The sequence below is a fragment of the Callithrix jacchus genome, chromosome 18, assembly GCF_049354715.1.
Source record: "Callithrix jacchus isolate 240 chromosome 18, calJac240_pri, whole genome shotgun sequence".
Taxonomy (NCBI): domain Eukaryota; kingdom Metazoa; phylum Chordata; class Mammalia; order Primates; family Cebidae; genus Callithrix; species Callithrix jacchus.
In genome coordinates, this window is record NC_133519.1 from 16,602,814 (window position 1) to 16,630,366 (window position 27,553).

Here is a 27,553-nt window from a genome sequence, read left to right on the forward strand (position 1 = left end):
GGAATGGCCAATCGGAGGCTTCGGAGGACGGGGAGGCCGGACCAGTTAGACTTGGCGGTTCAACTTCAACATGGCCGAAGCAAGCAGCGCCAATCTAAGCGGCTGTGAGGAAAAACGGCATGAGGAGTCGTCTCCGGAATCTGTGCCACCCGGCACTACCATTTCGAGGGTGAAGCTCCTTGACACCATGGTGGACACTTTTCTTCAGAAGCTGGTCGCCGCCGGGAGGTAAAGTGGAGGAGCCGCAGTAGGAGGGTTTGTCCGCGAGATCAGGACGGCCGCTAACCGGCGTGCGATCACGTGGGTCTGCGGCGGGGGCGGGCAGTCGGATCAGAAGACCCTGTCAAATCCTGAGCCGGAAGTGTCAGGGTATTCACGCACCGATAACCTGTAGCGGACCGGGATAGCTACCTACTCCTTCCAGGAAGCCCCGTTTTCACTAAAACCTAAGGTGATTGGGAGGAAAGATAGAGCCTTTGCAAATTAGAGCAGGGTTTGTTTTATTTTATTTATTTATTTATTTTTTTGAGACAGGGCCTTGCGCTGTCGCTCAGGCTGGAGTGCAGTGGCGTGATCACTGCAGCCTCGACCTCCTGGGCTCAAGCGATCTTCCCGCCCCAGCCTCCCAAGAAACCGGGACTACAGGCTCGGGCTACCGCGCCCGGCTACAGATCATGGTTTAAATCCCGGCCCACGACTATGTGAGCAAGACATAAGCCCCCTGTCCCTCGTCGGCTTCTCATCAGTCAAGTGGCAACCATAGTATCACTTTTGAGAATGAAATGAGTAAATACACCTAAGGCGCCTGGGACAGGACCTGCCACTAGAAAGATTTGTTATCTATTATGGGAATATCTTCTTCACTGGGAGATTGCCGGGACTAAATGTATTACCATAAAAAGAAACATTTTTCCTGTCTCGACTTCTACATAATGTATCTGATTCAAGAGTTTTGCCCATGATCCCACCACCCCAGCACATCAGCGTTGAAATGCTTCCAGGAGTTTGGTGCCCTGACCACAGCCTCTCCTCCTGGAGCCCTCGCTGTTCCCACTTCCCCATTCTTTGGCTTCACGAGGACTCCCATCTTTCCCAGTCCATCCCTCCTGGGTTCAGTACTTTACTACGCGTTTTCATCTTTCTTTTCACTCATGACTCGTCACATATTTGAGTACCTTTTCTGTGTCAGGTGCTCGGGATACCATAAGGCAGACAGGCCTCTGTCTTTTTCGAGCTTGCATTCAATGGGCAGAGGCACCAACAACTTCATCACACAGCCTGGTAAGATAAGGCCAGCACAGTGACTCATGCCTGTAATCCCAGTGCTTTGGGAGGCTGAGGCAGGAGAATCATTTGAGCCCGGGAGTTTGAGGCTTCTGTGAGTTACAATAGCCCCATTGCATTTCAGCCTAGGTGACGGAGCAAGACCCTGCCTTTAAAAAAGAAAGAAAAAAAAAAATAGGATGGGCCCCCATCTCTAGAGTGCCCATTCTGAGAGGTGACATTTTAGCTGAAACTTGAAGAATGAGAAAGAACCATTTTTTCTTTTCTTTTCTTTTTTTTTTTTTTTTTTTTTGAGGCAGAGTCTAACTCTGTTGCCCAGGCTGGAGTGTAGTGGCTTGATCTCTGCTCACTGCAACTTCCACCTCCCAGGTGATTCTCCTGCCTCAGCCTCCCAAATAGCTGGGATTACAGGAGCCTGCCACCACACCCAACTAATTTTTGTATTTTCAGCAGGGACAGGGTTTCACCGTGTTGCCCAGGCTGGTCTCAAACTCCAGAGCTCAAGCGATCTACCTACCTTGGCCTCCCGAAGTGCCGGGATTACAGGCATGAGCCACCATGCCTAGCTGGAACCAGCTTTTTGAAGCATTTCAGAAAGAGTATGTAGGCAAAGGGGACAGCTTGTGCAAAGTCTCTGAGGTGATCAGATATTCCAGGAACTGGCGGAAACCTTGGCTACAGCATAGTCATCAGAGTAAAATGAGATGAGGCTGGAGAGGCAGGTGACAGCCTTATGCAGGGCCTAGTTCGCCATAATAATGAATTTGATAAACTAATTTATAATTACTTTTATGAACCAGTCATGGCACATCATCATATGTCCCGGCAAGTTCCCGACCTCGTTTATTTTTCCCTACTCATTCTTGCCCTTGTTTGTCTCCCCTCCCATAGTCTCCACTTACTCTTGGTTATATGTTCCCCATTTTTAAAATTTTATTTTATTTCTTTTAGAGATGAGATCTAGCTTTGTTGCCCAAACTGGTCTCAAACTCAGAGGCTTAAGTGATTCTCCCACCTTGGCCTCCAAAAGTGCTGGGATTACAGGCATGAGCCACCATGCACAGCTTATTTATTTATGAGCAGAGTCTTGCTTTGTTGCTGAGGCTGGAGTGTAGTGGCGCAATCTTGGCTCATTGCAACCTCTGCCTCCCAGGTTCAAGTGATTATCCTGCCTCAGCCTCCCGAGTAGCTGGGATTACAGGCGTGTACCACCACACCCAGCTAATTTTTGTATATTTAGTAGAGATGGGGATTTGACCATGTTGGCCAAGCTGGTCTCAAACCCCTGACCTCAGGTGATCCACCCCACTCAGCCATTTATTTATAATACAAATATTTATTGACCATTGACAGTGTCCCAGGGTTTGTTCTAGTTGTTGGACGTCTAGCACTGATCAAGATGGACAAGGTTCCAATCTTCATGGAGTAGACATTCTAGTACTGTTAAAAAAAAAAAAAAAAAAAAAGTAAAATTGAGCCTGGCACGGTGGCTCGCACCTGTAATCCCAACACTTTGGGAGGTGGAGGCAGGTGGATTACTTGAGGTCAGAAGTTCAAGACCAGCCTGGCCAAGATGGCAAAACCCCATCTCTACTACAAATACAAAAATTAGCTGGACCTGGTGGCACACCTCTGTAATCCCCACTACTCGGGAGGCTGAAGCAGGAGAATTGCTTGAACCTAGGAGGCAGAGGTTGCAGTGAGCCAAAGTCTCACCACTACACTCCAGCCTGGGCAACAGAACAAGACTCTGTCTCAAAAAATAAATAAAATAAGGTGGGGAGGGATAGCCTGGGGAGAAAAGCCAAATGTGGGTGAAGGGGAGAAGAAAAGAAAGCACACTGCCATGTGTGTACCTACGCAACTGTCTTGCATGCTCTGCTCATGTACCCCAAAACCTATAATCCAATAAAAAATTAAAAAAAAATAATAATAAATAAATAAATAAAATAGAATCAGGGTAAAGGAATAGAGAGCAGTGGGGAAGAGGAGTCAGGGTGAGGAGGAGGGTAAGGAAGTGGCATTTGACTGTATCCTTGTAAAATGTGTTATATTTTTGTCTATGTATGTTTTAAATGTATATGAGTGACATTGTGCCATATATGCCTTTTTTACTCAACAACATTGTTTTCAAGATCTAACCATGTCAGGCCAAGTGTGATGGCTCACGCTTGTAATTCCAGCACTTTGGGATGCCGAGGCAGGCTGATTACTTGAGGTCAGGAGTTCGAGACCAGCCTGGCCAACATGGTGAAACTCTATGTCTACTAAAAATATAAAAATTAGCTGGGTGTCATGACACCCACCAGTAATCCCAGCTATTCAGGAGGCTGAGGCAGGAGAATCACTTGAACCCAGGAGGCAGAGGTTGCAGTGAAGTGAGATTGTGTCACAGCACTCCAGCCTGGACAACAGAGCGAGTCTCCACCTCGAAAAATAAATAAAATAAGGTGGGGAGGGATAGCCTGGGGAAAAAAAGAAAAGAAAAGAAAATAGATCTAACCATGTCGTAAAAGTGCACATGGCTCATAGCTTAGTGCTGCATGTCGGTCCTTGATATGCTTCCACCACTTAGCCATTTCCTGTCACTGACTCCTGGTTGCCTCCAGCTCCTCATCCATAAATTCTTCCAGGGTGAATGTCCTTACATATTTCCTCATGAGCTAGTACTGGAATTTCTCTGAGACATATAACTGGGAGAGGGATCACTAGATCCTAGAGTTTACGCCTACTTGTGTTCCGTCAGATTACTTTCCAGAAAAGCTGTTCTTGTCCCCTACATCCTCAACATTGATGGGTTTTTATCATTCTAGTATTTGTCATTCTGCCAGGTATGAAAGGGGTGTCTCATTTTAATTTGTATGTCCCTGATTCCTTGAAGATTGGGGATTTCTTCATGTACTTAGTCATTTTGGCTTCCTCCTCTGAGAACTGCCAGCTCATTTCCTCCAGCCTTTGATTTTCAGATTTTTTTTAAAATGGGGGGTTTTACTTGTTGATGTACTGGAGTTCCTAGTATAGAGGAAATATCTGTCTCTTGGTTGCTAACTTTGTTGATGGTGTCCTTTGAGTAACAGAAGCCTTTTTTGTGTGTGATTTTTTGAAACTGAGTCTCACTCTGTCAGCCAGTCTGGAGTGTGGTGGTGCAATCTTATCTCACTGCAACCCCCACACCGGGTTCAAGCGATTTTCCTGCCTCAGCCTCCCAAGTAGCTGGGACTACAGGCACGTGCCACCACACTGGCTAATTTTTTTGCATTTTTAGTAGAAATGGGGTTTCACTGTGTTAGCCAGGATGGTCTCAATATCCTGACCTTGTGATCTGCCCACGTCGGCCTCCCAAAGTGCTGGGATTACAGGCGTGAGCCACGGTTCCCAGCCAGAAGTCTTTAATTAAATCAAAAGCAGCACACATTTTAACTGTTTCCACTTTCCCCCAAGAGGATGATGCAGAAGGGAAATGCACTTATCCCTGCAGACCCTTCATGAGCTGTATGGATCCTCGTGACTCTCGTTCTCTCAGCCTCTTTTTTTTGTTGTTTTTTGTTTGTTTGTTTGTTTGTTTTTTTCTTGAGACGGAGTTTCCCTCTTGTTACCCAGGCTCGAGTGCAATGGTGCGATCTCGGCTCACCGCAACCTCTGCCTCCTGGGTTCAGGCAATTCTCCTGTCTCAGCCTCCTGAGTAGCTGGGATTACAGGCACCCGCCACCATGCCCAGCTAATTTTTTGTATTTGTAGTAGAGACGGGGTTTCACCATGTTGACCAGGATGGTCTCGATTTCTTGACCTCGTGATCCACCCGCCTCGGCCTCCCAAAGTGCTGGGATTACAGGCGTGAGCCACCGTGCCCGGCTCAGCCTCTTGACTAACTCAAAGAGATATTTAAAAAATGCCAGATACTGCCTAATCCATTTATTTTTTTATCCTAATTTTCATTTAATTACTTCCATTCTTTTTTTTTCACCTTATGATTTGTGCTTTTAGGGTCTTACTTTATTTTTATTGTTTTTTAATTGTTTGAGATGGAGTCTCACTGTGTCACCCAGGCTGCAGTGCAGTGGCGTGATCTCGGCTCACTGCAGCCTCCTCCTCCCAGGTTCAAGCAGTTCTTGTGCCTCAGCCTCCTAAGTAGTTGGGACTACAGGTGCACACCACCAACCCCGGCTTATTTTTGTATTTTTAGTAGAGACGGGGTTTTACCATTTTGACCAGGCTGGTCCCAAAATCCTGACCTCAGGAGATCCGCCTGCCTCCACCTCCCAAAGTGCTGGGATTATAGGCGTGATGAGCCACCGCGCCTGGCCAATATTTTTTAAATCTTTAACCTACTTGCTTTCCTTGTAGTCTTTAACACTGTCAACCACTTCTCTGTTCTTCAGATTTCTCCCTTGGCTTCCGACATCATTCTCTGCCCCTTTACCTCACTAGCTGCTCCTTCCTGGCTCCTCTTCCTCCTCCTGTCCTTTAAACGTGTGAATGTTGCCTTCTCCTTACTTCACCCCCTCATCCCATCTGATGTCTCGCTGCTGCAGAAGGCCTTGGTGACTGTCCCTTGTTTCTCACCAGGGCTCCTAGGCCGTGCCTACCTCATGTGCCCTGCTGCAGTCATACTCAGTCATACTGCCCTCCTTATTGCCTGGACCTTCAAGTGCTTTCCTGCCTTTTTTTTTCGAGATGGAGTCTCACTCTGTCACCCAGGCTGGAGTGCAGTGGTATGATCTTGGCTCACTGCAACCTCTGCCTCCCAGGTTCAAGCACTTCTCTGCCTCAGCCTCCCATGTAGCTGGGATTACAGGCGCCTGCCACCATGCCCGGCTAATTTTTGTATTTTTGGTAGAGACAGGGTTTCACCATCTTGGCCAGGCTGGTTTCGAACTCCCGACCTTGTGATCTACCTGCCTCAACCTCCCAAAGTGCTCGAATTACAGGCATGAGCCACCACACCTGGCAGTTAATACAGACTTTTAAGATGTATGCAAATACTTGACTCTTCCCCAGCCCCAAGCCATTAAGTTAAAAGCCTTTATAGTCCTCAGTCCCAAGAATGAAGTACTTATACCTGCGACTGGAGTCTGAACATAGTTAATGAGAGTTTATTCACATTTTTGTTATCCAAAGGGATATTTTAAGCCCCAGATAGAATTTCCCTGCAGTTAAGCATATTTACCATATGCATGTCAGTTTGAGAGGGTAGATTTTATGAAGCACCCCAAAGTGATGAAAGATTATTGGCCACGCTGGGCTTTCAGATCCCGTGGATCCACACCCTGCTGTCTTCCTTTAAGACATCTTCCTTTAAGGTATCTTGTCTTGGCTGAGGCAAAGACTCCCCAGTACGTTCTCTCTCAGGCTTCAGAGCAGAGAAACATGGCCCTGTTGGAGCCTACCCTTTGTAACCTCTGTTCTCTGGAAATGAAGAGTACTTTTCTATCCCTATGGCCTCCTGAGCCATGTGAAAACCATTCTCCCGTTGAGCTAAAGCAAGCAGACAAGGGTGCTTCCTTTTTGTGTTTTGTTACAAACCGAAAGGCACCAGGAGAGTCAGTCGGTTAGAGGCATCGTTAGTGGGGCTCAGAATGTGGACTATTCAGAGAGAAGCTGGGTCTGCTACAGCTGCTTACAGCACCCTGGCAGCTGTGCCGCATGTGCTGGTTTATGGGGGCTAAGGGAGCAAGAGACCTTTGACAGTTCCTTTTTTTTTTTCTTGAGACAGAGTCTCGTTCTGTCATGCAGGCTGGAGTGCAGTGGCTTGATCTCTACTCACTGCAACCTCCACTCCTGGGATCAAGCAATTCTCCTGCCTCAGCCTCCCAAGTAGCTGGGATTATAGGCGTTCGCCACCACGCCTGGCTAATTTGGTGTTTTTAGTAGAGATGGGGTTTCTCTGTGTTGGTCAGGCTGGTCTTGAACTCCCGACTTCAGGTGATCCACCCGCCTTGGCCTCCCAAAGTGCTGGGATTACAGGTGTGAGCCACTGTGCCTGGCCAACAGTTCTTTAACTCTTAGATGCCATACTTAGAGATGGCCTTGTGGTCCAGTCTTCTGGCCTGGGATATGCCGCACGTGGTAAGACACGTAAAGTGACTTAAAGTCTACCTCTGACAGTGACCAAGAGCAGAAAGCTAACTGCATTTGTAATGAACTCATCGAGTTTTAAACTAGTGGCGAAGACTGTTGGTGTTCATAGGAAATAGTTCGTCACAGGAAAAAAGGGTGGTTTAATATATAAACTATTCTGCCTGTAAATGCCTCAGAAATATCTCATCCTCTCTGAATGTGCAGGCGACGTGTGCTACTGGTGGTGATTTGTTTCTGAAGGGTGGGCATGAGTCATCAGACTGTGGTGTGTGGCTCCAGGCCTGGCATGCTCATACTCTCTCCTCCGCATGTTTCCAGACCATCCACCTCTTTCTGTCCCTGCCGTTTCTGCCTTGCTCTGGGCTGTTGTCATCTCAGCTGTGCTTCCTGAGTCCACCCCCACACAGCAGCCGAGTGTGCGTCCTAAGGTGTAGATCTGTTCATATCACATCTCTGCTTCAGACCCTTTTCTAGCTCCTCTCACCATGATACATCCACGCTCTAGACTCTGTGTCTGGCCCGGCATGGAGGCCACCACAGCCAGATAGCCTGGATTGAGTCCACCTGGCTCCATCACATGCTGGTTGTGTGTGACCTTGGGCAGGCTTCTCTCTGCCTCAGCTTCCTCGTCTGAAAGATAGGGGTGATGATGATAGAACCCATCTCATAAGGTCATGGTAAGGATTCAATGAGTCATGTAGAGTCCATAGACAGGTGCTGGCACTAGGCAGTCCTTGGTTTCCGGTTATTACTTCATCTTCACACACATGCACATATATGCACACACACACACACACACACACACACACACCCCGCCCTTCAGCTACACTGCCTGAGCTTACTACATGCTGCTCTTCTCCTGTCCTGTAGCCAGCTCCTGCTTCTTTCTCTGACATTGCTTCCTGTAGGGGGCCTTCCCTGAGCCCTTGCTAGGACCCCATGCTGTCTCGTACTCATTTTCCTGAAGGCTGATCTGCAATGCCTTTGACGGCAGGAATTGTACTGTTTCCTTTGGGTTTGTACCACCGAACTTGGCCTGGTACCTGGTCGGTGCTCAGTAAGTGTGTTCAATGAATACAATTATCCTGCTGGCTTTTTTTTTTTTTTTTTTTTTGAGACAGAGTCTTGCTCCGTTGTTGAGCTCAGCTCACTGCAACCTCCGCCTTCTGGGTTCAGGCAGTGCTCCTGTCTCAGCCTCCCGAGTAGCTGGGACTACAGGCGCGCACCACCATGCCCAGCTAATTTTTTTTTTTTTTTTTTTGAGACGGAGTTTTGCTCTTGTTACCCAGGCTGGAGTGCAATGGCGCCATCTCGGCTCACCGCAGTCTCCGCCTCCTGGGTTCAGGCAATTCTCCTGCCTCAGCCTCCTGAGCAGCTGGGATTACAGGCACGCGCCACCGTGCCCAGCTAATTTTTTGTAATTTTAGTAGAGACGGGGTTTCACCATGTTGACCAAGATGGTCTCGATCTGTTGACCTCGTGATCCACCCGCCTCGGCCTCCCAAAGTGCTGGGATTACAGGCTTGAGCCACCGTGCCCGGCCCCTGCTGGCATTTTTTATTGTCATGCTAGTATTTATCAAACCACAAGGCTTTCTCTATCTTTTTCAGGAAAAGTATCCCAATTTCAGATTTTTAAAGTTTTACAGCAGTTTCCAAAGGAAGAAGCTGAACAATAAAAGGTTAAGTTAGTCCAAGAGACCAAATCTGGCCGGGCATGGTGGCTCAAGCCTGTAATCCCAGCACTTTGGGAGGCCGAGGCGGGTGGATCACAAGGTCAAGAGTTCTAGACCATTCTGGTCAACATGGTGAAACCCCCATCTCTACTAAAAATACAAAAAATTAGCTGGGCATGGTGGCGCGTGCCTGTAATCCCAGCTACTCAGGAGGCTGAGGCAGGAGAATTGCCTGAACCCAGGAGGCGGAGGTTGCGGTGAGCTGAGATTGCACCATTGCACTCCATCCTGGGTAACAAGAGGAAAACTCTGTCTCGAAAAAAAAAAAAGAGAGACCAAATAACCTAAAGATATAATTAAGATTAATTTTAAGTATTTATTTATTTATTTATTTTTTGAGACGGAGTTTTGCTCTTGTTACCCAGGCTGGAGTACAATGGCGCCATCTCAGCTCACCGCAACCTCTGCCTCCTGGGGTCAGGCAATTCTCCTGCCTCAGCCTACTGAGTAGCTGGGATTACAGGCATGCGCCACCATGCCCAGCTAATTTTTTGTATTTTTAGTAGAGACGGGGTTTCACCATGTTGACCAGGATAGTCTCGATCTCTTGACCTCGTGATCCACCTGCCTTGGCCTCCCAAAGTGCTGGGATTACAGGCATGAGCCACTGCGCCCGGCCTTAAATATTTATTTTTAATGGACACATTATAATTGTACTTATTTACAGGGTGCATATCAATGTTGTATAATGATCCAGTCGGGGTAATTAGCATGTCCTCTCATGGGTTGATCATTTCTTTGTGTTGAGAACCTTCACAAGCCTCTCTTCTAGCTGTTTTACTGTTAAGCGCAGTCACTTTACTGTGTAACACCAGAACCTGTCCCTCCTATCTAATTGTAACTTTGTACCTGTTGAAAGACTAATTTTTAAAGGCAAACTTTTTTTTTTTTTTTTTTTTGAGACAGAGTCTCACCCTGTCACCCAGGCTGTAATGCAGTGGTGCCATCTGGCTCACTGCAACTTCCGCCTCCCAGGATCAAGCAGTTCTCCTGCCTTAGCCTCCCGAGTAGCTAGGACTACAGGCATGTGCCACCACACCCAGCTAATTTTTTGTGTTTTTTAGCAGAGACAGGGTTTCACCGTGTTAGCCAGGATGATCTTGATGATCTCTTGACTTTGTGATTCACCCGCCTCAGCCTCCCAAAGTGCTGGGATTATAGGCATAAGCCACCACACCCAGCCAGGAAAATCTTTTTTTTTTTTTAAAGATGGGGTTTCACCATGTTGGTCAGGCTGGTCTTGAACTCCTGACCTCAGGTGATCCATCCGCCTTGGCCTCCAAAGTACTTTGATTACAGGCGTGAGCCACCGCGCCTGGCCCAGGAAAATCTTTTTTTTTTTTTTTTTTGCTAATCAGTTTGAGCTTATGAGGTTAGCCTTGAACTGATGACCTTGCCTTCGAGAGCGCCATGACCTCCGGTGGGAGCCACTTTGGACCCCGGAAAATCTTTTAATACAGCCATCCATCTTGAATCACTGGCCTGGAGATTTTCCTCTTATTTTTGTTGAGACATTTCTCTACTGCTTCTTTCCTCCTCTCCCTTTCTCAGTCCTGGGGCTGCCTAGTGTACACAGGACTACAACAGAGAAAAAGGCCAAATGGAGACACTTTTTTTTTCCTTTTTGAGTCAAAAGTCTCGCTCTGTCGCCCAGGTTTGAGTGCAGTGGCGCGATTTTGGCTCACTGCACACTCTGCCTCCTGGGTTTAAGCGATTCTCCTGCCTCAGCCTCCGTAGTAGCTGGGATTACAGGTGCCCGCCACCACACCCAGGTAATTTTTGTGTTTTTGGGAGAGATGGGGTTTCGCTGTGTTGGCCAGGCTGTTCTGGAACTCCAGACTTCAGGTAATCCACCCAACTAAGCCTTCCAAAGTACTGAGATTACAGGTGTGAACCACCGCGCCCGGATGAGAAGCATTTCTTAATGAAAAGGACAGCTGTATAGTTGGTGAATAGAGGATAAAGAGCAGGAATTTCTGTCACTCCAGTCCCCAGCCTTTTTTTTTTTTTTTTTTTTAATTTTTAAATTTTCAGTAGTTTTTGGGGAACAGGTGGTGTTCGGTTACATGGATGAGTTCTCTAGTGGTGATTTCTGAGAGTTTGATGCACCCATCACCCGAGCAGTGTACAATGTAGCCAATTGGTAGTCTTTTATCCCTCACCCCCCTCCCACCCTTTCCCCCCAGTCCCCAAAGTCCATCGTACCATTCTTCTGCCTTTGTGTCCCCAGCTTCTATTTATTTTTGTTCTCAGCCTTCCTGGCCCTAAACTCCTTCACTGGGACTGAAGTGCTGGTCCCCTCCTGCCCTCTGGTGGACAACCTGTGAAACAGGCCTTCAGTTGGGCTGCGTGTAGGTTACCCCCGGGGAGGAAGGCGAGCCCTGGCTCCTTTTTTGGCTCCCTTAGCACTGTCTACCATTTTTATCTTTCCATGTTGCCCTGCACAATTATCTGCATATGTAAACCAACAGAGAAACGACCAGAGCCTGATTCTGTACGTAAATATTTTGAAGTCAAATTTATTTACATTTATTTGTTTATTTATTTTTGAGATAGAGTCTCTTTGTGTCTCCCAGGCTGGAGTGGAGTGGCACGATCTCCGCTCACTGCAGTCTCCACCTCCTGGGTTCAAGTGATTCTTCTGTCTCGGCCTCCGAAGTAGCTGGGATTACAGGCGTGTACCACTACATCTGGCTAATTTTTGTATTTTCAGTAGAGATAGGGTTTCACCTTATTGGCCAGGCTGGTCCCAAACTCCTGACCTCAATTGATCCCCCCTCGCCGCCTTCAGCCTTCCAAAGTGCTGGGATTACAGGCATGAGCCACTGTGCCTAGCCAATTTTTTTTTTTGAGACAGAGTTTCACTCTTGTTGCCCAAGCTGGGAGTGCAATGGTGCGATCTGGAGGCTCCTGCCTCAGCCTCCCTAGTAGCTGGGATTACAGGCACCCACCACCACACCCAGCTAATTTTTGTGTTTTTGGTAGAGATGGGATTTACTGCAATATCTGGAGGTGAGCCTCCCAGGTTCAAGTGATTCTCCTGCCTCAGCCTCCCAAGTATCTGGGATTACAGGCATGCACCACTACACCCGGCTAATTTTGTATTTTTAGTAGAGATGTGGTTTCTCTATGTTGGTCAGACTGGTCTCAAACTCCCAACCTCAGGTGATCCGCCTGCCACAGCCTTCCAAAGTCCTGGGATTACTGGTGTGAGCCACTGTGCCCGGCCTCAATTTATTTATTTAGTGGAGACAGGGTCTCATTATGCTGTCTAGGCTGATCTTGAACTCCTGGACTCTAGGGATCCCCCGCCTTGGCCTCCAAAGAAAAAACAACAGGTTAAAATCAGAGTTAATATAGTCATCTCAGTTTTGAAACTCAGTAAATGTGGTTTTTAAAAGTTACTTTCGGCCAGGCGCGGTGGCTCACACTTGTAATCCCAGCACTTTGGGAGGCTGAGGCGGGTGGACCACAAGGTCAAGAGATCGAGCCCATCCTGGTCAACATGGTGAAACCCCGTCTCTACTAAAAATACAAAAAATTAGCTGGGCATGGTGGTGCGCACCTGTAGTCCCAGCTACTCGGGAGGCTGAGGCAGGAGAATTGCCTGAACCTAGGAGGCGGAGGCTGTGGTGAGCCGAGATTGCGCCATTGCACTCCAGCCTGGGTAACGAGCGAAACTCTGCCTCAAAAAAAAAAAAAAGTTACTTTCATTTCTGATAAATTTAGCCTTTGTGGGGCCATAGTTTGGCCTTTTCTCTCTAGCGGGAACAAATCCTGTCAGCTGGTTTTTACCCTGCTGGGTTGGTTTCTGCACATGCAGTTGCCACAAGCCTCGTTAACTGGCACCTGCCCTCCACCAGGGAGGAGACTTCTTGGCTCTGGGGAGCCATGTTACTGACCATACCTCGGAGGGGCAATGAGGACTGTTATTTTGAGATAAGAATAATTGTAGCTAACATAGAGCATCAGTATTCTGGGCACTGTACTGAGGACTTTATATATTTTACCTCACTTAATCCGCACAGTAATTTTTTGAGGCCTAGATGGTTATTATCTCCATTTGACAGAGGAGGAAACTGAGGCCTATAGAGGTAAAGCAGTTGTCTGAAGTCACTAGCTGATGAATGGTAGAGGTGGGATTTGAACCCAGGCAAAATGACAGCCAGTCTGTCCAGAAAACCGGTAAAGTTACCCAGTATGCCCTGGGTAGCTGGGTGGCCTCTTTTATACCCTTGGAAGCCAGGGCCAAGAGACCGTCCCATCATGGGGTGAAGAGGGGCCTTGACAGAGAGGTTGCAAAGGAGGCTCCTGGGGAAGGACTCCTCTTCCCAGGCATTTCAGGTCCTGGGATCCAGGGCTCCAGGGTGGGCAGCCCAGGCTTCACCTTAGTCCCAGTTACTCAGTCTATGGAGTGTCTTACATGCTGTTGTGGATTTAACACAGTTCTGGGGACCCTGGAGATCCCAGCAGCATTGCAGAGGCATTCCTGTCCACAAGGATATTATAATTTGCATAAGAAGATAAAATTTGATACTTGGGGCAACTGGTCATGATTTAAAAAATTTGTTTGGCTGGGTCCGGTGGTCCACACCTGTAATCTCAGCACTTTGGGAGGCCGAGGTGGGTGGATCACCTGAGGTCAGAAGTTCTAGACAAGTCTGGCCATCATGGTGAACCCTCATCTCTACTGAAAATACAAAATTTAGCTGGGCCTGGTGGTAGGTGCCTGTAATCCCAGCTACTCAGGAGACTGAGGCACGAGAATTACTTGAACCTGGTGGGTGGAGGGTATAATGAGCTGAAATCACAGCACTGCACTCCAGCCTGGGCAACAAATTGAGACTACCAATGTTTTTCAGATGGAGTCTGGCTCTGTTGGCCAGGCTGGAGTGCAGTAGCGTGGCCTTGGCTCACTACAACCTCGCCTCCCGGGTTCAAGCGATTCTCCTGCCTCAGTCTCCCGAGTAGCTAGGATTACAGGTGTGTGCCCCCATGCCCAGCTAATTTTTGTATTTTTAGTAGAGACAGGGTTTTACCATGTTGGTCAGGCTGGTCTTGTGATCTGCCCACCTCAGCCTCCCAAAGTGCTGGGATTATAAGCGTGAGCCACTGTGCCTGGCCAAAAAAAAAAAAAAAAAAAAAATTTAATTTTTTTTTTTTTTTGAGACAGGGTCTCCAACTCCTGGGCTCAAGTGATCCTCTTGCCTCAACCTCACAAAGTGCTGAGATTACAGGCATGAGCCACTGCACCTGACCATGGAATTTTTTTTAATTTTTATTTTGAGACAGAGTTTCGCTCTTATTGTCCAGACTGGAGTGCAATGGTGTGATCTCAGCTCACTGCAACCTCTGCCTCCTGGGTTCAAGTGATTCTCTTGCTTCAGCCTCCCAGGTAGCTGGGATTACAGGCACGAGCAACCATGCCTGGCTAATTTTGTATTTTTAGTAGAGATGTAGTTTTACCAGGTTGGTCAGGCTGGTCTCAAACTCCTGACCTCAGGTGATCCATCTGTCGTAGCCTCCAAATCCTAGTGCTGGGCTCACCAGGTGTGAGCCACTGCACCTGGTGAGTTTTTTTTTTTTTTTTTTTTTTAATGTATCACTTTCCTACTACTCGCTGAGTATATTTTTCAGAAAATCTACAAGGGCATTCAAAATGTTCCCAGTCTGCATTGGCTCTCAAGGAAGACGTCGCCTTCCTCCTGTTCTCGCCACCGTTGGTGCCAATCTGGCTGCCTTTCTCCTTGGTTAAGCCACATTGTCCTGTTGGCATATATTTCATCATGTGTCTTTGTATGCACGTGTGTATTTCTGTGGTCCTTCACTTTTATTGAGTTATCACACCATGAAGGAGACTGCAGAAGACTTCACAGGCAGCACTGGAGGTCAGAATTTACTTCACCCCTGCCCTGGGCCCTATCCAATCTCAGCTGCCTGAGCTGAAGAGAGAAGCCTCCAGCTCAGACCCTCCGCCTGCTGTGTAGATTAGGAGGAGGAACAGGATCTCCCATATCTAAGCCAAACCTGTTTCAAGCCACAATTACCCGGTTTCGACTCCAGCCCCGCTTGGTCAGGCATCATGTGTTCCTCCCGGTAGCCACAAACTGTGTGGCTAGTTGGGCCGGCAGCAAAACAAGATGTCTGTGAGTCTGCTGAGGGTTGAAGGAATGCCCATCATCTATTCTGTATACATTATTGTTTTTTAGGTACCTAAGTTTAGCTTCCAGGGTGTACTCACATGGAATGTGTACCACTGTGAAGGTGAGAGACTGCCACCCCGACCCGGAAGTGTATTGGTAGTTGCTTACAACCAGCTCTCTGAAAAAGAGAGCCCCAGTTTGCAGTGTTTGCCAATTTCCAAGGTATAAATACTCCTAAGCCACCAACATGGCATCACTATACACAGAGTTGAGAAAAGCTGGGCAGCAGCATACCTTGATCCAGTATTTGAAACAGAGATGATACATACAAATTGCCAAGAGCAGAGTAAAAGATGGTAGAATGGTTAGGAAGTGGTATGTTTGGAGGTTTTAGGACCTTTGTTTTCAAGATAATTTATTGTCAGTTTATGTAATTTAATTCTTAATAATGTCTGTTTCACACTTGGCCCAGAGTTCCCAGAAACTTGGCCGTTCTCTCTTGCAGGCTACCATGAGCCAGCTCCAGTTACCGCTGCTCTTAGTCTCCATGTTTCCAGAAACATGGTTTCGGGGTGGGTTTGGTGAGGAGGCTTAAAAAGCTATGAGACAGGGAGGACCCAGCAGTGACTCCTGGCTGGGGGTGGGGCTCTGCATTGGCGGTCAGGGCCCTAATGCCCTGTTTACCCAGTGGCCCACCAGCCTGATCCTCACAGCCAAGGAGCACGCTGACCTATAGTAGAGGATCAGTGTGAGCTTTTGTGTGTTTGAGACTCTTCCTTGGCTCAGACACTTTCTGCAAGTCACTTGAACAGGGCTTCCTCTGACCACACCTGCTCCCAATTTAAACATCCTCGTGATACACTGTTAGCCCTATGACTCTGACCTTTTTCTTTTAAATCACTCTCCACAAGTGATGATGATCACATACATGTGAGTTTCTGCATCTCTGCCATCTCTCCTTCTCTTCCTCCTCCCAGAAGCTCCGGGAGGACCGTGTCAGTCTCATCTACCCTGAATACCCAGTTCCTGGTGGGCAATCAGCATATAGCAGACACTCAGTGAATATTTGTTGAAGGGGAAGGGCCTGAGAGAGTGGACAGAGAAACAGACACGGGAGAGGGAGAAAACAGCGGGAGGGAGAAAAAGAATTTAACGTGAGTTTCTTTGTCCAAGAGGAATAAGCTGTTGGGAATATACTGAATACCCTTTGATCCTTCCAGCTGCAAGGGATTTATCAGTGAGGAGCTCTCAGCTGCTAGCTGAGACCTCATTTAAAATCAGGCTTGGCTGGGCATGATGGCTCACCCCTAGACTCCCAGCACTTTGGGAGGCTGAGGCAGGAGGATTGTTTGAGCCCAGGAGTTTTTTTGAGACCAGTCTGGGCAACACAGTGAGACCCCGACTCTACAGAAAAATAAAAATAAAAGAATTAGCTGGTCATGATGGCGAGCACCTGTAGTCCTAGCTACTCAGGAGGCTGAGGCAGGAGGATACCCTGAGCCCAGGAGTTGGAGTTGAAGGTGGCAGTGAGCTCTGATTGTGTCACTGCACTCCAGCCTGGGTGATGGAGTGAGATCCTGTCTCAAAAAGAAAAATAGAAAATCAGGCTTCAGGCTGGGTGCAGTGGCTCACACCTGCAATCCTAGCACTTTGGAAGGCCAAGGCAGGTGGATCACCTGAGGTCAGGAGTTTGAGACCAGCCTGGCCAACATGGTGAAACCCCATCTCTACTAAAAATACAAAAATCAGCCGGGTGTGGTGGGGGCACCTGTAATCCCAGCTACTTGGGAGGCTGAGGCAGGAGAATTGCTTGAACCTGGGAGATGGATGTTGCAGTGAGCCGAGATTGCACTCCGGCACTCCAGCCTGGGTGACAGAGTGGGAGTCTGCCTTAAAAAAAAAAAAGAAAAAGAAAATCAGGCTTCAACAGTAAGAGAAATATATTACCTTGTGTAACAAGAAGCCCCAAAGTAGAGCGGCTGCAGCTTGGTGTGAACTCTGCCCTCAGCCCAGGGGCTCATGGCTGCCAAACAGCATCTCGGGTGTATAGTGACATCCTGCTGAGAGCCCCGGTTGCTTTCTATGCAGCTCTTTTTAGGAGTAAGCCAATCTTTCCCAGATGTCACATGCCCTGTCCTAATTCAAGTCCTTCAGGGGCACTGGAATGACCAGAGGCTCTCAAAGTGCGGTCCCCAGACCGGCACCATCAGCTTCACTGGGGAGCTTGTTAGAAACTGTGGAAGGGGTGAGAAGTAATCTTTAAGGGAGAAACACTTAGACTCACCTGGGGCTCTCCTAAGAGGGAGTGGGGATGCTGATAGGGCATTGATGGGGTTGACCCATCCTCAACAACTCATGCTTAGATGAGAGACTTGTATCCATTGCCTTTAACCAGGGCTATGAGTGGACAGAGCTCAGAGTCCTGTGATGCGAAGCAGCGGTTCGCAGGCAGGCAGGCTGATGGCCGGCGATATGCGTGGCCCTCCTCACCTGTGCTTCTCTCTTTCCCGCCAGCTATCAGAGATTCACCGACTGTTACAAGCGCTTCTACCAGTTGCAGCCTGAGATGACACAGCGGATCTATGACAAGTTTATAGCTCAATTGCAGACATCTATCCGGGTGAGTGGCAGGAAGCCCAGCAGGTGCTGTTGACTTGGGCTCTGTCTCCAGATTATCAGTCCCCTGAGGGCAGGGCCCCACCCTCTGCCCCTCTGTCTCCTCAGCCCCTAGAGCTGTCCAAAGAATTTGTTTAACTTCAGTTTCTTTGTCCAAGAGGAATAAGCTGTTGGGAATATACTGGATACCCTTTGATCCTTCCAGCTGCAAGGGATTTATCAGTGAGGAGCTCTCAGCTGCTAGCTGAGACCTCATTTAAAATCAGGCTTGGCTGGGCATGATGGCTCACCCCTAGACTCCCAGCACTTTGGGAGGCTGAGGCAGGAGGATTGTTTGAGCCCAGGAGTTTTTTTGAGACCAGTCTGGGCAACACAGTGAGACCCCGACTCTACAGAAAAATAAAAATAAAAGAATTAGCTGGTCATGATGGTGAGCTGTAATCCCAGCTACTGGGTACCCAGCAGGCTGCAGCACCCATCATCCCTCCCTCCAAATGATGCAGGTACCTTAGACGCAGCCTTCACTCACTGTCCTGTATTGTAATTATGTGTTTTATGTTGTCTGCCCTCTAGATCATGCAGACTCAGCAAGGGCTGATGGGGTCTTTTTATTTTTAAGTCAAGATCTTGCTCTATCACCCAGGCTTCAGTATAGTGGCATAATCATAGCTCCCTGGAGCCTCACTCTCTGGGCTCAAGCGATTCTCCCACCTTGGCCTCCCAAAGTCCTGGGATTACATGAACTACCAGCCTACAGGCTCTTTTAAAAAATATTTCCCACTTTAGGTTGGTATAGTGGTCTAAATTTTTAATTTATTTTCACCGGACGCGGTGGCTCACGCCTATAATCCCAGCACTTTGGGAGGCCGAGGCGGGTGGATCACAAGGTCAAGAGATCGAGACCATCCTGGTCAACAAGGTGAAACCCCGTCTCTACTAAAAATACAAAAACTAGCTGGGCATGATGGTGCGCGCCTGTAATCCCAGCTACTCGGGAGGCTGAGGCAGGAGAATTGCTTGAACCCAGGAGGCAGAGGTTGTGGTGAGCCGAGATTGCGCCATTGCACTCCAACCTGGGTAACAAGAGCGAAACTCCATCTCAAAAAAAACAAACAAACAAATTTTTTAAAATTTATTTTCTTGAGGCAGAGCCTCGCTCTGTTGCCCAGGCTATAGTGCAGTGGTATGATCTCAGCTCACTACAGCCTTTGCCTCCCAGGTTCAAGTGATTCTTGTGCCTCAGCCTCCCAAGTAGCTGGGATTACAGGCTCATGCCACCACGCCCAGCTAATTTTCTTTTTCTTTTTTTTTTTTTTAGCAGAGACAGGGTTTCACCACGTTAGCCAAGCTGCGCCCAGCCTATTTTCTTAATTGTAAAAGCCACATGTAGAAAAGTTGGAACGTTAAGGAAAACATAAAGACCCAGAACAAAGGCTGGATACGATGGCTCACGCCTGTAATTCCAGCACTTTGGGAGACTGAGGTGGGTGGATTATGAAGTCAGGCGTTTAAGACCAGCCTGGCAAACGTGGTGAAACCCCATCTCCACTAAAAGTACAAAACTTAGCTGGGCATGGTGGCACACACCTGTAATCCCAGCTACTGGGGAGTCTGAGACAGGAGACTCGCTTGAACCCAGGAGGCAGAGGTTGCAGTGAGCTGAGGTCATACCACTGCACTCTAGCCTACCCAGGCTAGAGTCACCCACAGAGCAAGACTCCTTCTCAAAAACAAAAAAAAAAGACACAGAACAGAAATCAGCCAAAATCTTACCAAGTGCTGTTAGCATTTTAGCATATTTTTCCCATGAGCTCGTCTAGTGTCATTACAGCTCTTTCCTCCTCTGTCTTAAGGAGGAAATCTCTGAAATCAAAGAGGAAGGGAACCTGGAAGCTGTCTTGAATGCCTTGGATAACATTGTGGAAGAAGGCAAAGACCGCAAGGAGCCGGCCTGGTGAGAGCGGGGCAGGGAGGTGAGAAGGCATGGAAAAGAGGCAGCAATTCAGCTTTTTTTCCCCTAGAGTCAGGGTCTCACTATGTTGTCCAGGCTCGTCACAAACTCGTGGCCTTAAAGCTGTCCTCCCACCTTGACCTCTGGGATTACAGGCTTGAGCCACAACTCCTGGCCAATTCAGCTTCTGGAAGGAGACTTTAAGACTGACCTAAGCAGGGAGTGGTGACTCACGATGCTTGTAATCCAGTTCCTCAGGGTGCTGAGGTGGGAGGGATCATTTGATACCAGGAGTTCAAGAGTTCAGGACCAACCTGGGCAATATAATGAGACCCTGCCTTTAAAAAATTTTTTTAGCCGGTGGCGGTGGCTCAAGCCTGTAATCCCAGCACTTTGGGAGGCCGAGGTGGGTGGATCCCGAGGTCAAGAGATCCAGACCATCCTGGTCAACATGGTGAAACACTGTCTCTACTAAAAATACAAAAAATTAGCTGGGCATAGTAGCGCGTGCCTGTAATCCCAGCTACTCAGGAGGCTGAGGCAGAATTGCCTGAACCCAGGAGGCGGAGGTTGCGGTGAGCCGAGATTGCGCCATTGCACTCCAGCCTGGGTAACAAGAGCGAAACTCTGTCTCAAAAAAAAAAAAATTTTTTTTTAAAGGCTGACCCCATGTTCACCATATCCATGAGACTCTGGGCTTGTTGCCCCTGAGAGAAAACCTTTTGACAGGGACAAGTAGAGCAGACACCAAACAGTAACCAAAAACAGCTGTACCACACAGTTCCCTTCAGGGTAGGAGAGGCCCAGGTAAACCATGTTATCCAGGGGATAAGGGAGGAATGGGGCCAGACCGAAGAAGCCTTCCTGAGGGAGCTCATTTAAGGACCTGTTGGGCCTGTGGGAGAAAGGGGTAGGGGGGTGAGTGGAGGCAGAATCCTGAGGTTTGCAGTCACAATGTACATCTTCCAGGTGTAGATGAGGCTGGCCGGGCAACTGGTTTTTATTCATTTATTCATTCAGCAGGTATTTAGGGAACACCTACTATCTGCTTGATGCTGTTTATTTATTTATTTATTTTTGAGACAGAGTCTTGCTCTATCACCCAGGTTGGGGTACAGTGGCATGATCTTGGGTCGCTGCAACCTCCACCTTCTGGGTTCAAGCGATTCTCCTGTCTCACCTCCCTAGTAGCTGGGATGATAGGTGTGCACTACCACGCCCGGCTGATTTTTGTATTTTTAGTAGACATGGTTGGCAAGACTGCTCTCAAACTCCTGACCTCAGATGATCCACCTGCCTTGGCCTCTCAAAGTGCTGGGATTACAGGTGTGAGCCACCACTCCTGGCCTCAATACTGTTTTAGATGCCACAGACTTAGCAGTGAACAAGAAATACCGCTTTCCTGGAGCTGACATTTCAGTGGCAGCCGGCTGCCTGATACACCAAGTATAAGGTGGAGAAGTGGGGCCTTGGATGAGCAGTGGAGAGCAGGGGCCAGCAAGACCCCAGCAGCTGAGCCCCTGCCTCCTGCAACCCTCCCTCCCTTAGTAGGATCCTAGGCCAGAGGGAATAGAAATCTTTTTTGTAATATCCAACTTTTTTTTTTTTGAGACAGAGTTTTGCTCTTGTTACCCAGAGTGGAGTGCAATGGCACGATCTCCGCTCACCACAACCTCCGCCTCCTGGGTTCAAGCAATTCTCCTGCCTCAGCCTCCCGAGTAGCTGGGACTACAGGCGTGCACCATCATGCCCAGCTAATTTTTGTATTTTTAGTAGAGACGGGGGTTTCACCTTGTTGACCAGGATGGTCTCGATCTCTTGACCTCGTGATCCACCCGCCTCGGCCTCCCAAAGTGCTGGGATTATAGGCGTGAACCACCACGTCTGGCCGGTAATATCTAATTTTTTAAAATGCTTTGTGACCTTAATACTTAAGAGAATTAAGCTTCACAACTGAAAAAGAATTTTTTTTTTGTTTTTTTGAGACGGAGTCTCACTCTGTTGGCCAGGCCAGGCTGGAGTGCAGTGGTGCGATCTCAGCTCACTGCAACCTCTGCCTCCTGGGTTCAAGCAATTCTCCTGCCTCAGCCTCCCGAGTAGCTGGGATTGCGGCGCCAGCCACCATGCCTGGCTAATCTTTGTATTTTTAGTAGAGATGGGGTTTCACCATGTTGGCCAGGCCGGTTGCAAATACCCAACCTCAGGTGATCCACCCGCCTCGGCCTCCGAAAGTGCTGGCATTTCAATGATGCCCAGCCATTGAAAAAGAATTTTTAAAGAACTCACAGTGCCTGCAGCCCTTGTGTAATCTTGCCTCCTCACTCAGACTTGACTTTATCTTCCCACATCAGCCGACACTTCTGGGGCCTCCCACAGTCTGGGCCCTCCCTCAGGAGCCACCCTCAACCTCTCCAGCTCAGTCTAATGGACTGGGTGCACCAGCAGGGCACATGGTCACAAGGACAGAGGCAGGGGATAGAAAGTCACCTCTAGCCCTGAAGTGTTATAAATGGGGGCGTGTCTGTGGAAGAGAGGAGGGGAATGTGGGGCATGGTCGGGAAGGCTAAGATAGGGGCTGAAGTGAGAAGGGGAGAGGGTGGACCCCTAAGCATTGAAACCCAGGGACAGGAAGTGAGCATTCCTATGGGGAACAGGTCTTGGGAAGTGAGAGGGACCACAGGAGAGACCTTGGAAGCCAGCCCAAGTTGGGACAAGGTGGGCATGTCACCGAGTGGCCAGAATTTGAACCCTCTTCCACGAGGGCATTCCGCCTCCCTCCTGATTCCTCTTGCCCCCTGTGGCCCTCCAGGCGCCCCAGCGGGATCCCAGAGAAGGATCTGCACAGTGCTATGGCACCCTACTACCTGCAGCAACGGGACACCCTGCGGCGCCACGTGCAGAAACAGGAGGCTGAGAACTGGCAGCTGGCAGATGCCATCCTGGCAGGGCGGAGGGAGCTGGAGGAGCTGCAGCTACAGGTCCAGGCCCGGCAGCAGGCCTGGCAGGTCAGTATCCAGCCTCTTCCTCTTCCTCTTCCTTCTCTAATGAGCCCTCCGAGATCCCCAAATTGGTGGTTTCCTCCCTTCCAACACAAGGGACCCCCACAGGGAGTAGGAGAGCTTGCCCCCTGGGGATAGCCACCCATTACCTGTCCTTGAGCATGTGTAGTGGTCTCTGCCAGCCTCAGCAGACAGGCTTCCCCAGATCCTCCACCAGGTACAGGTTCCCCTGATGGAGGAGGTGAGGACACAGACCCAGCAAGGGCAGGTGACTCACCCACGGTAACAGCACCTCCATGTCAGATTTGGAGTTAAACCTGGTGGTCATTCTACTGCTTCATATCACCACTGCCCAACATATATATATATTAAAACGGGTTCGCTGGGCACGGTGGCTCACACCTGTAATCCCAGCACTTTGGGAGGCTGAGGCAGGTGGATCACGAGGTCAGGAGTTCAAGACCAGCCTGGCCAAGATGGTGAAACCCCATCTCTACTAAAAATACAAAAACAACAGGGTGTGGTGGCAGGCATCTATAATCCCAGCTACTTGGGAGGCAGAGGCAGAGAAGTGCTTGAACCTGAGAGGTGGAGGTTGCAGTGAGCTGAGACTATGCCACTGTACTCCAGCCTGGGTGACAAAGCCAGGCTCCATCTCAAAAAAAAAAACCCAAAAAACCGTATGTGTGGTAGGGGGTTGGGTAGAGAACAAGAATAGAGGATGGGGCAGTATGTTTTTAAGTTGATACATACTATTTTACATATTTAGGAAGTACATGTGATATTTTGCTACATGCACAGAATATGCAGTGATCAGGTCAGGGTATTTGAGGTGTTCATCCTTTGGGTATTATTTGTGTGCTGGGAACAATTCAAGACCTCTCTTCTAACCACTTTGTTTTCGGTTTTGTTCTGAGGTGGGGCTCTCACTATGTTGCCCTGGCCAGTCTCGAACTCCTGACCTCAAGCAGTCCTCCTGTCTCAGCTTCGTGAATAGCTGGGATTACAGGTGCTCATCACTGCACCAGGCTCTTCTTAGCAACTTTGAAATATATAGTACATTGTCACCTTACTCTGCTGTTGAACGATAGAATTGACAACTGTTACCTACCTGTATGTTTATACATTTAACTACCTCTCTTCATCTCCCACCTCTTCTCCCAGCCTCTGTTAATCATCATTCTACTCTCTACCTTTATGAGATCAACTTTCCTCTGCATCCTCACCTGCATGTTGTTTTTTGTCTTTTTAGTAATAGCCATTTTAGTTCGGGTGGGGTGGCTCACACGTTTAATCCCAGCACTTTGGGAGGCTGAGGCAGGCAGATCATGAAGTCAGGAGTTCGAGACCAGCCTGGCCAACTTAGTGACACCCATCTCTAAAAACACAAAAATCAGCTGGGGAGGCTGAGGCAGGAGAATCGCTTGAACCTGGGAGGCAGAGGTTGCAGTGAGTTGAGACCACACCATTGTACTCCGGCCCAGGTGACAGAGTGAGACTCTGTCTCAAACAAAAATGAAAATAAAATAAATAATTTTAATAGCATTCTAGGCTGGGTGCAGTGGCTCACACCTGTAATCCTAGCTCTTTGGGAGGATCATTTGAGCCCAGCCTAGGCAACATTGGGAGGCTGTACAGTAATAATAATAATAATAATGTTAGCCAGGCATGTTGGTGCACACCTGCAGTCCCAACTGCTCGTGAGGCTGAGGCAGGAGGATCACCTGAGCCCAGAAGATTGAAGCTGTAGTGAGGCATGATTGTGTCACTGCACTCCAGCCTAGGTGACAGACCAAGACACTTTCAAAAAAAAAAGAAGTAGCCATTCTAACTGGGCTAAGTTTGGATCTCATTGCATTTTGTTTTTTGTTTTTCTGAGATGGAGTCTCGCTGTTTCTCCCAGGCTAGAGTGCAGTGGTGCAATTGTGGCTCACTGCAACCTCCACCTCACGGGTTCAAGCAATTCTCCTACCCCAGCCTCCTGAGTAGCTGGGATTACAGGCACCCGCCACCATGCCCAGCTGATTTTTGTATTTGTAGTAGAGATGGGGACATGGGGACTCACCATGTTGGCCAAGCTGGTCTTGAACTTCTGACCTCAAATGATCCACCTGCCTCGGCCTCCCAAAGTACTGGTATTACAGACGTGAGCCACCTCACCCGGCCCAAAAATGTTCTATTTTAACTTTTTTTTTTTTTGAGACAGTCTTACTCCGTTACCCAGGTTGGAGTGCAGTGGTGTGATCTGGGCTCACTGAAACCTCCGCCTCCTTGGTTCAAGTGATTCTCCTGCCTTAGCCTCCCAAGTAGCTGGGATTACAGGCACCTGCTGTCACACCTGGCTAATTTTTGTATTTTGAGTAGAGACGGAGACCGTGTTGGCCAGGCTGGTCTCGAACTCTTGGCCTCAAGTGATCCACCTGCCTCGGCTTCCCAAAGTGCTGGGATTACCCACACTGTATGTTCTTGACGCCTTTGTGGCAATCAGTTGACCATAAGTATATGGATTTATTTCTGAGTCTGTATTCTGTTACACCATCGGTTCTGTGTCTGTTTTTATACCAGTACCATGCTGTTTTGGTTACTATAGACTTGTATGATTTGAAGTCAGGTAGTGAGATGCCTCCAGCTTTGTTCTTTGTGTTAAGGATTATTCTGGCTGTCTGCCATTGCCCCAAATTTAGATAATGTGTATATTAGAATGACTTGTAGAACCTTCACACATCTAACACACATTCTCCATACAACAACTGTGTCCTTTAAGGCTGAATTTAACTTTTGAAAGTGGCCTGACGTCACTTGTGGCCACATTGGGTGAAGAAGATGATGATGATCAGGCTGGGTGATGCAGTGGCAGCTTGGCTGCACTGCGATGAGACAGATTTTCCTATTGGCTCAGAGTGCATTTCCAAGAGAAGCTTTCTAGTAGGGCTCTGTCGGACTCTCTCCATCCATCATGTCAGTCTCCAACTTATATCTACTTATAGCCTCTTGACAGCCCCAACCCCTCATATTCCTGAGGGGTACAGATCCCCAAAATTTATGCCTCCTTGATCTCCCTGGTCTTCTCTTCCCAAGACCAGTTAGCTGCAGCCTAAAGGCCCTTCCTGGGGCTCAGCTCTCCCCACTCCCTCCGCTCTCCCCACGTCACAGAATGGCCTGGGGGGACTGGGCAGCAGGCATGAAAGTGGTAGTGACTGTGGCCCCCCCAACCTGGTGCCATCTTGCAGAGCAGGCCCCATGGCTCCAAATTGTGTAACTTGAGCACTTGCAGAGCCCCCTGCTGGGTCCTCAGGCAAGGCGCTGCTCCACCATTGCCACTCAGTCACCACGAGGCCATGGGTCACTCCTGTCTCTGGGTCCTGGCTTCCAAACTGGCCAGATAATGATCCCAGGGCCTCACCAGCTCTGAAATTCAATGCTATCATAAGAGGAACAAAGCCCCCTGCTCTTAAAAGCCATGCCAACCAGGCACGATGGCTCATGCCTGTAATCCCAGCACTTTGGGAGGCTAGGTGGGCAGATCACCTGAGCTTGGGAGTTTGAGACCAGCCTGACCAACATGGTGAAACCCTATCTCGCCTAAAAATACAAAAATTAGCCAGGTGTGGTGGCAGGTACCTGTAATCCCAGCTACTTAGGAGGCTGAGGCAGGAGAATTGCCTGAGCTTGGGAGGCAGAGGTTGCAGTGAGCCCAGACAGTTCCACTGCACTCCAGCCTGGGCAACAAAGTGAGACTCTGTATCCCAAAAAAAAAAGTCACACCCCACCAGTTCCAGCCACAGACCCTTACATTGTCTGACATGGGCCTATGGATTGAGTGTTCAGTGCTGAGACCTGAGTGGCCACTTCACAGAGCTGTGTTTTTCTCAGTTTCTATGCCTAGAACTGAACTGAAAGTTTACTTAATTCAAGAACGTTTCTCTGCTGGAAAGCTCTGTTGAGGTTAGAGGATCAAAAGGCCACTTTGGGGACCCTTGCTGAAGATGTGCTCTGCTCTGGGGATTCTCAGCCTAGGTGGTCACAGAACCCAGCTTGCCATAAATACCTGCCCAGTGGTGGGGACTTCCTAATGTGCCTTCGTCCTAACCCGCCCTGTGGGGCCCATGACTTGATCCATGGACTCCATCCATATTGTGCTGGGGGAAACCCCGGCCTGGAGTCAGGGGCAGTGGAGGGCAAGGATTTGGGTTTTCTCATATTCCAGTTTGTCTCTTGTCTCCCATTGATTTCAGACTCTACACAGAGAACAGAAGGAGCTGGTTGCTGTGCTGAGGGAGCCTGAGTGAGGAGACAGCCAGGCCCAGAAGCAAAGGGCAGTCAAGGTCAAGAGCCTGTGGTCCAGCATGCCTGGCCTGGGCAGGCTGCCTCTGAGAATGGCTGAAATGGTGCCCAGTCCCTCAGCAGTGATGGCATTTGGTGGAGGACTAGGCCAGAGCAAGCCTCACTGCCACTGTGCCTTTGGGGCACCCTTGGGGTTAGAAACACACACCCCCTTCAGATTCCTGTGTCTTCTACCTGGATCATTCTTGGCCATGCTTTCTCCTCTTGGTTCAGGTCAGCTCTGCCCCTCCGCCCACTCTTGCTGGCTTCTGAGCCCTTTTCCCTGGGCCTGGCTTGGAGAATCTGTTTTCAATCTCCACTGATTGCCCCCTTGCTGGCCAGCCCAGGGCCCTTACCATGTTCTCCCCACATCCGTAAATAAACTTCCTCTACCACACTGTAATCTGTGAGGATGCCTCCTCTG

The 27,553-nt window shown here is 48.8% G+C and overlaps 1 protein-coding gene across 2 annotated transcripts; it reads left to right on the plus strand.

The window, feature by feature from the left end:
- The first annotated feature begins 53 nt into the window (after window positions 1–53).
- On the plus strand, window positions 54–27,532 carry PMF1 (polyamine modulated factor 1). Of its 2 annotated transcripts, none has more exons than XM_002760094.6 (5): window positions 54–228; window positions 17,755–17,860; window positions 19,710–19,810; window positions 22,617–22,812; window positions 27,042–27,532. In XM_002760094.6, exons 1-5 carry the CDS (start codon window positions 71–73, stop codon window positions 27,093–27,095), a joined length of 615 nt encoding a protein of 204 aa, XP_002760140.2. In that variant the 5' UTR covers window positions 54–70; the 3' UTR covers window positions 27,096–27,532. The 2 variants fall into 2 exon arrangements, with proteins under 2 accessions (XP_002760140.2, XP_008982843.1); XM_008984595.5 differs by having other exon boundaries at window positions 22,678–22,812.
- The last annotated feature ends 21 nt before the right edge of the window (window positions 27,533–27,553 follow it).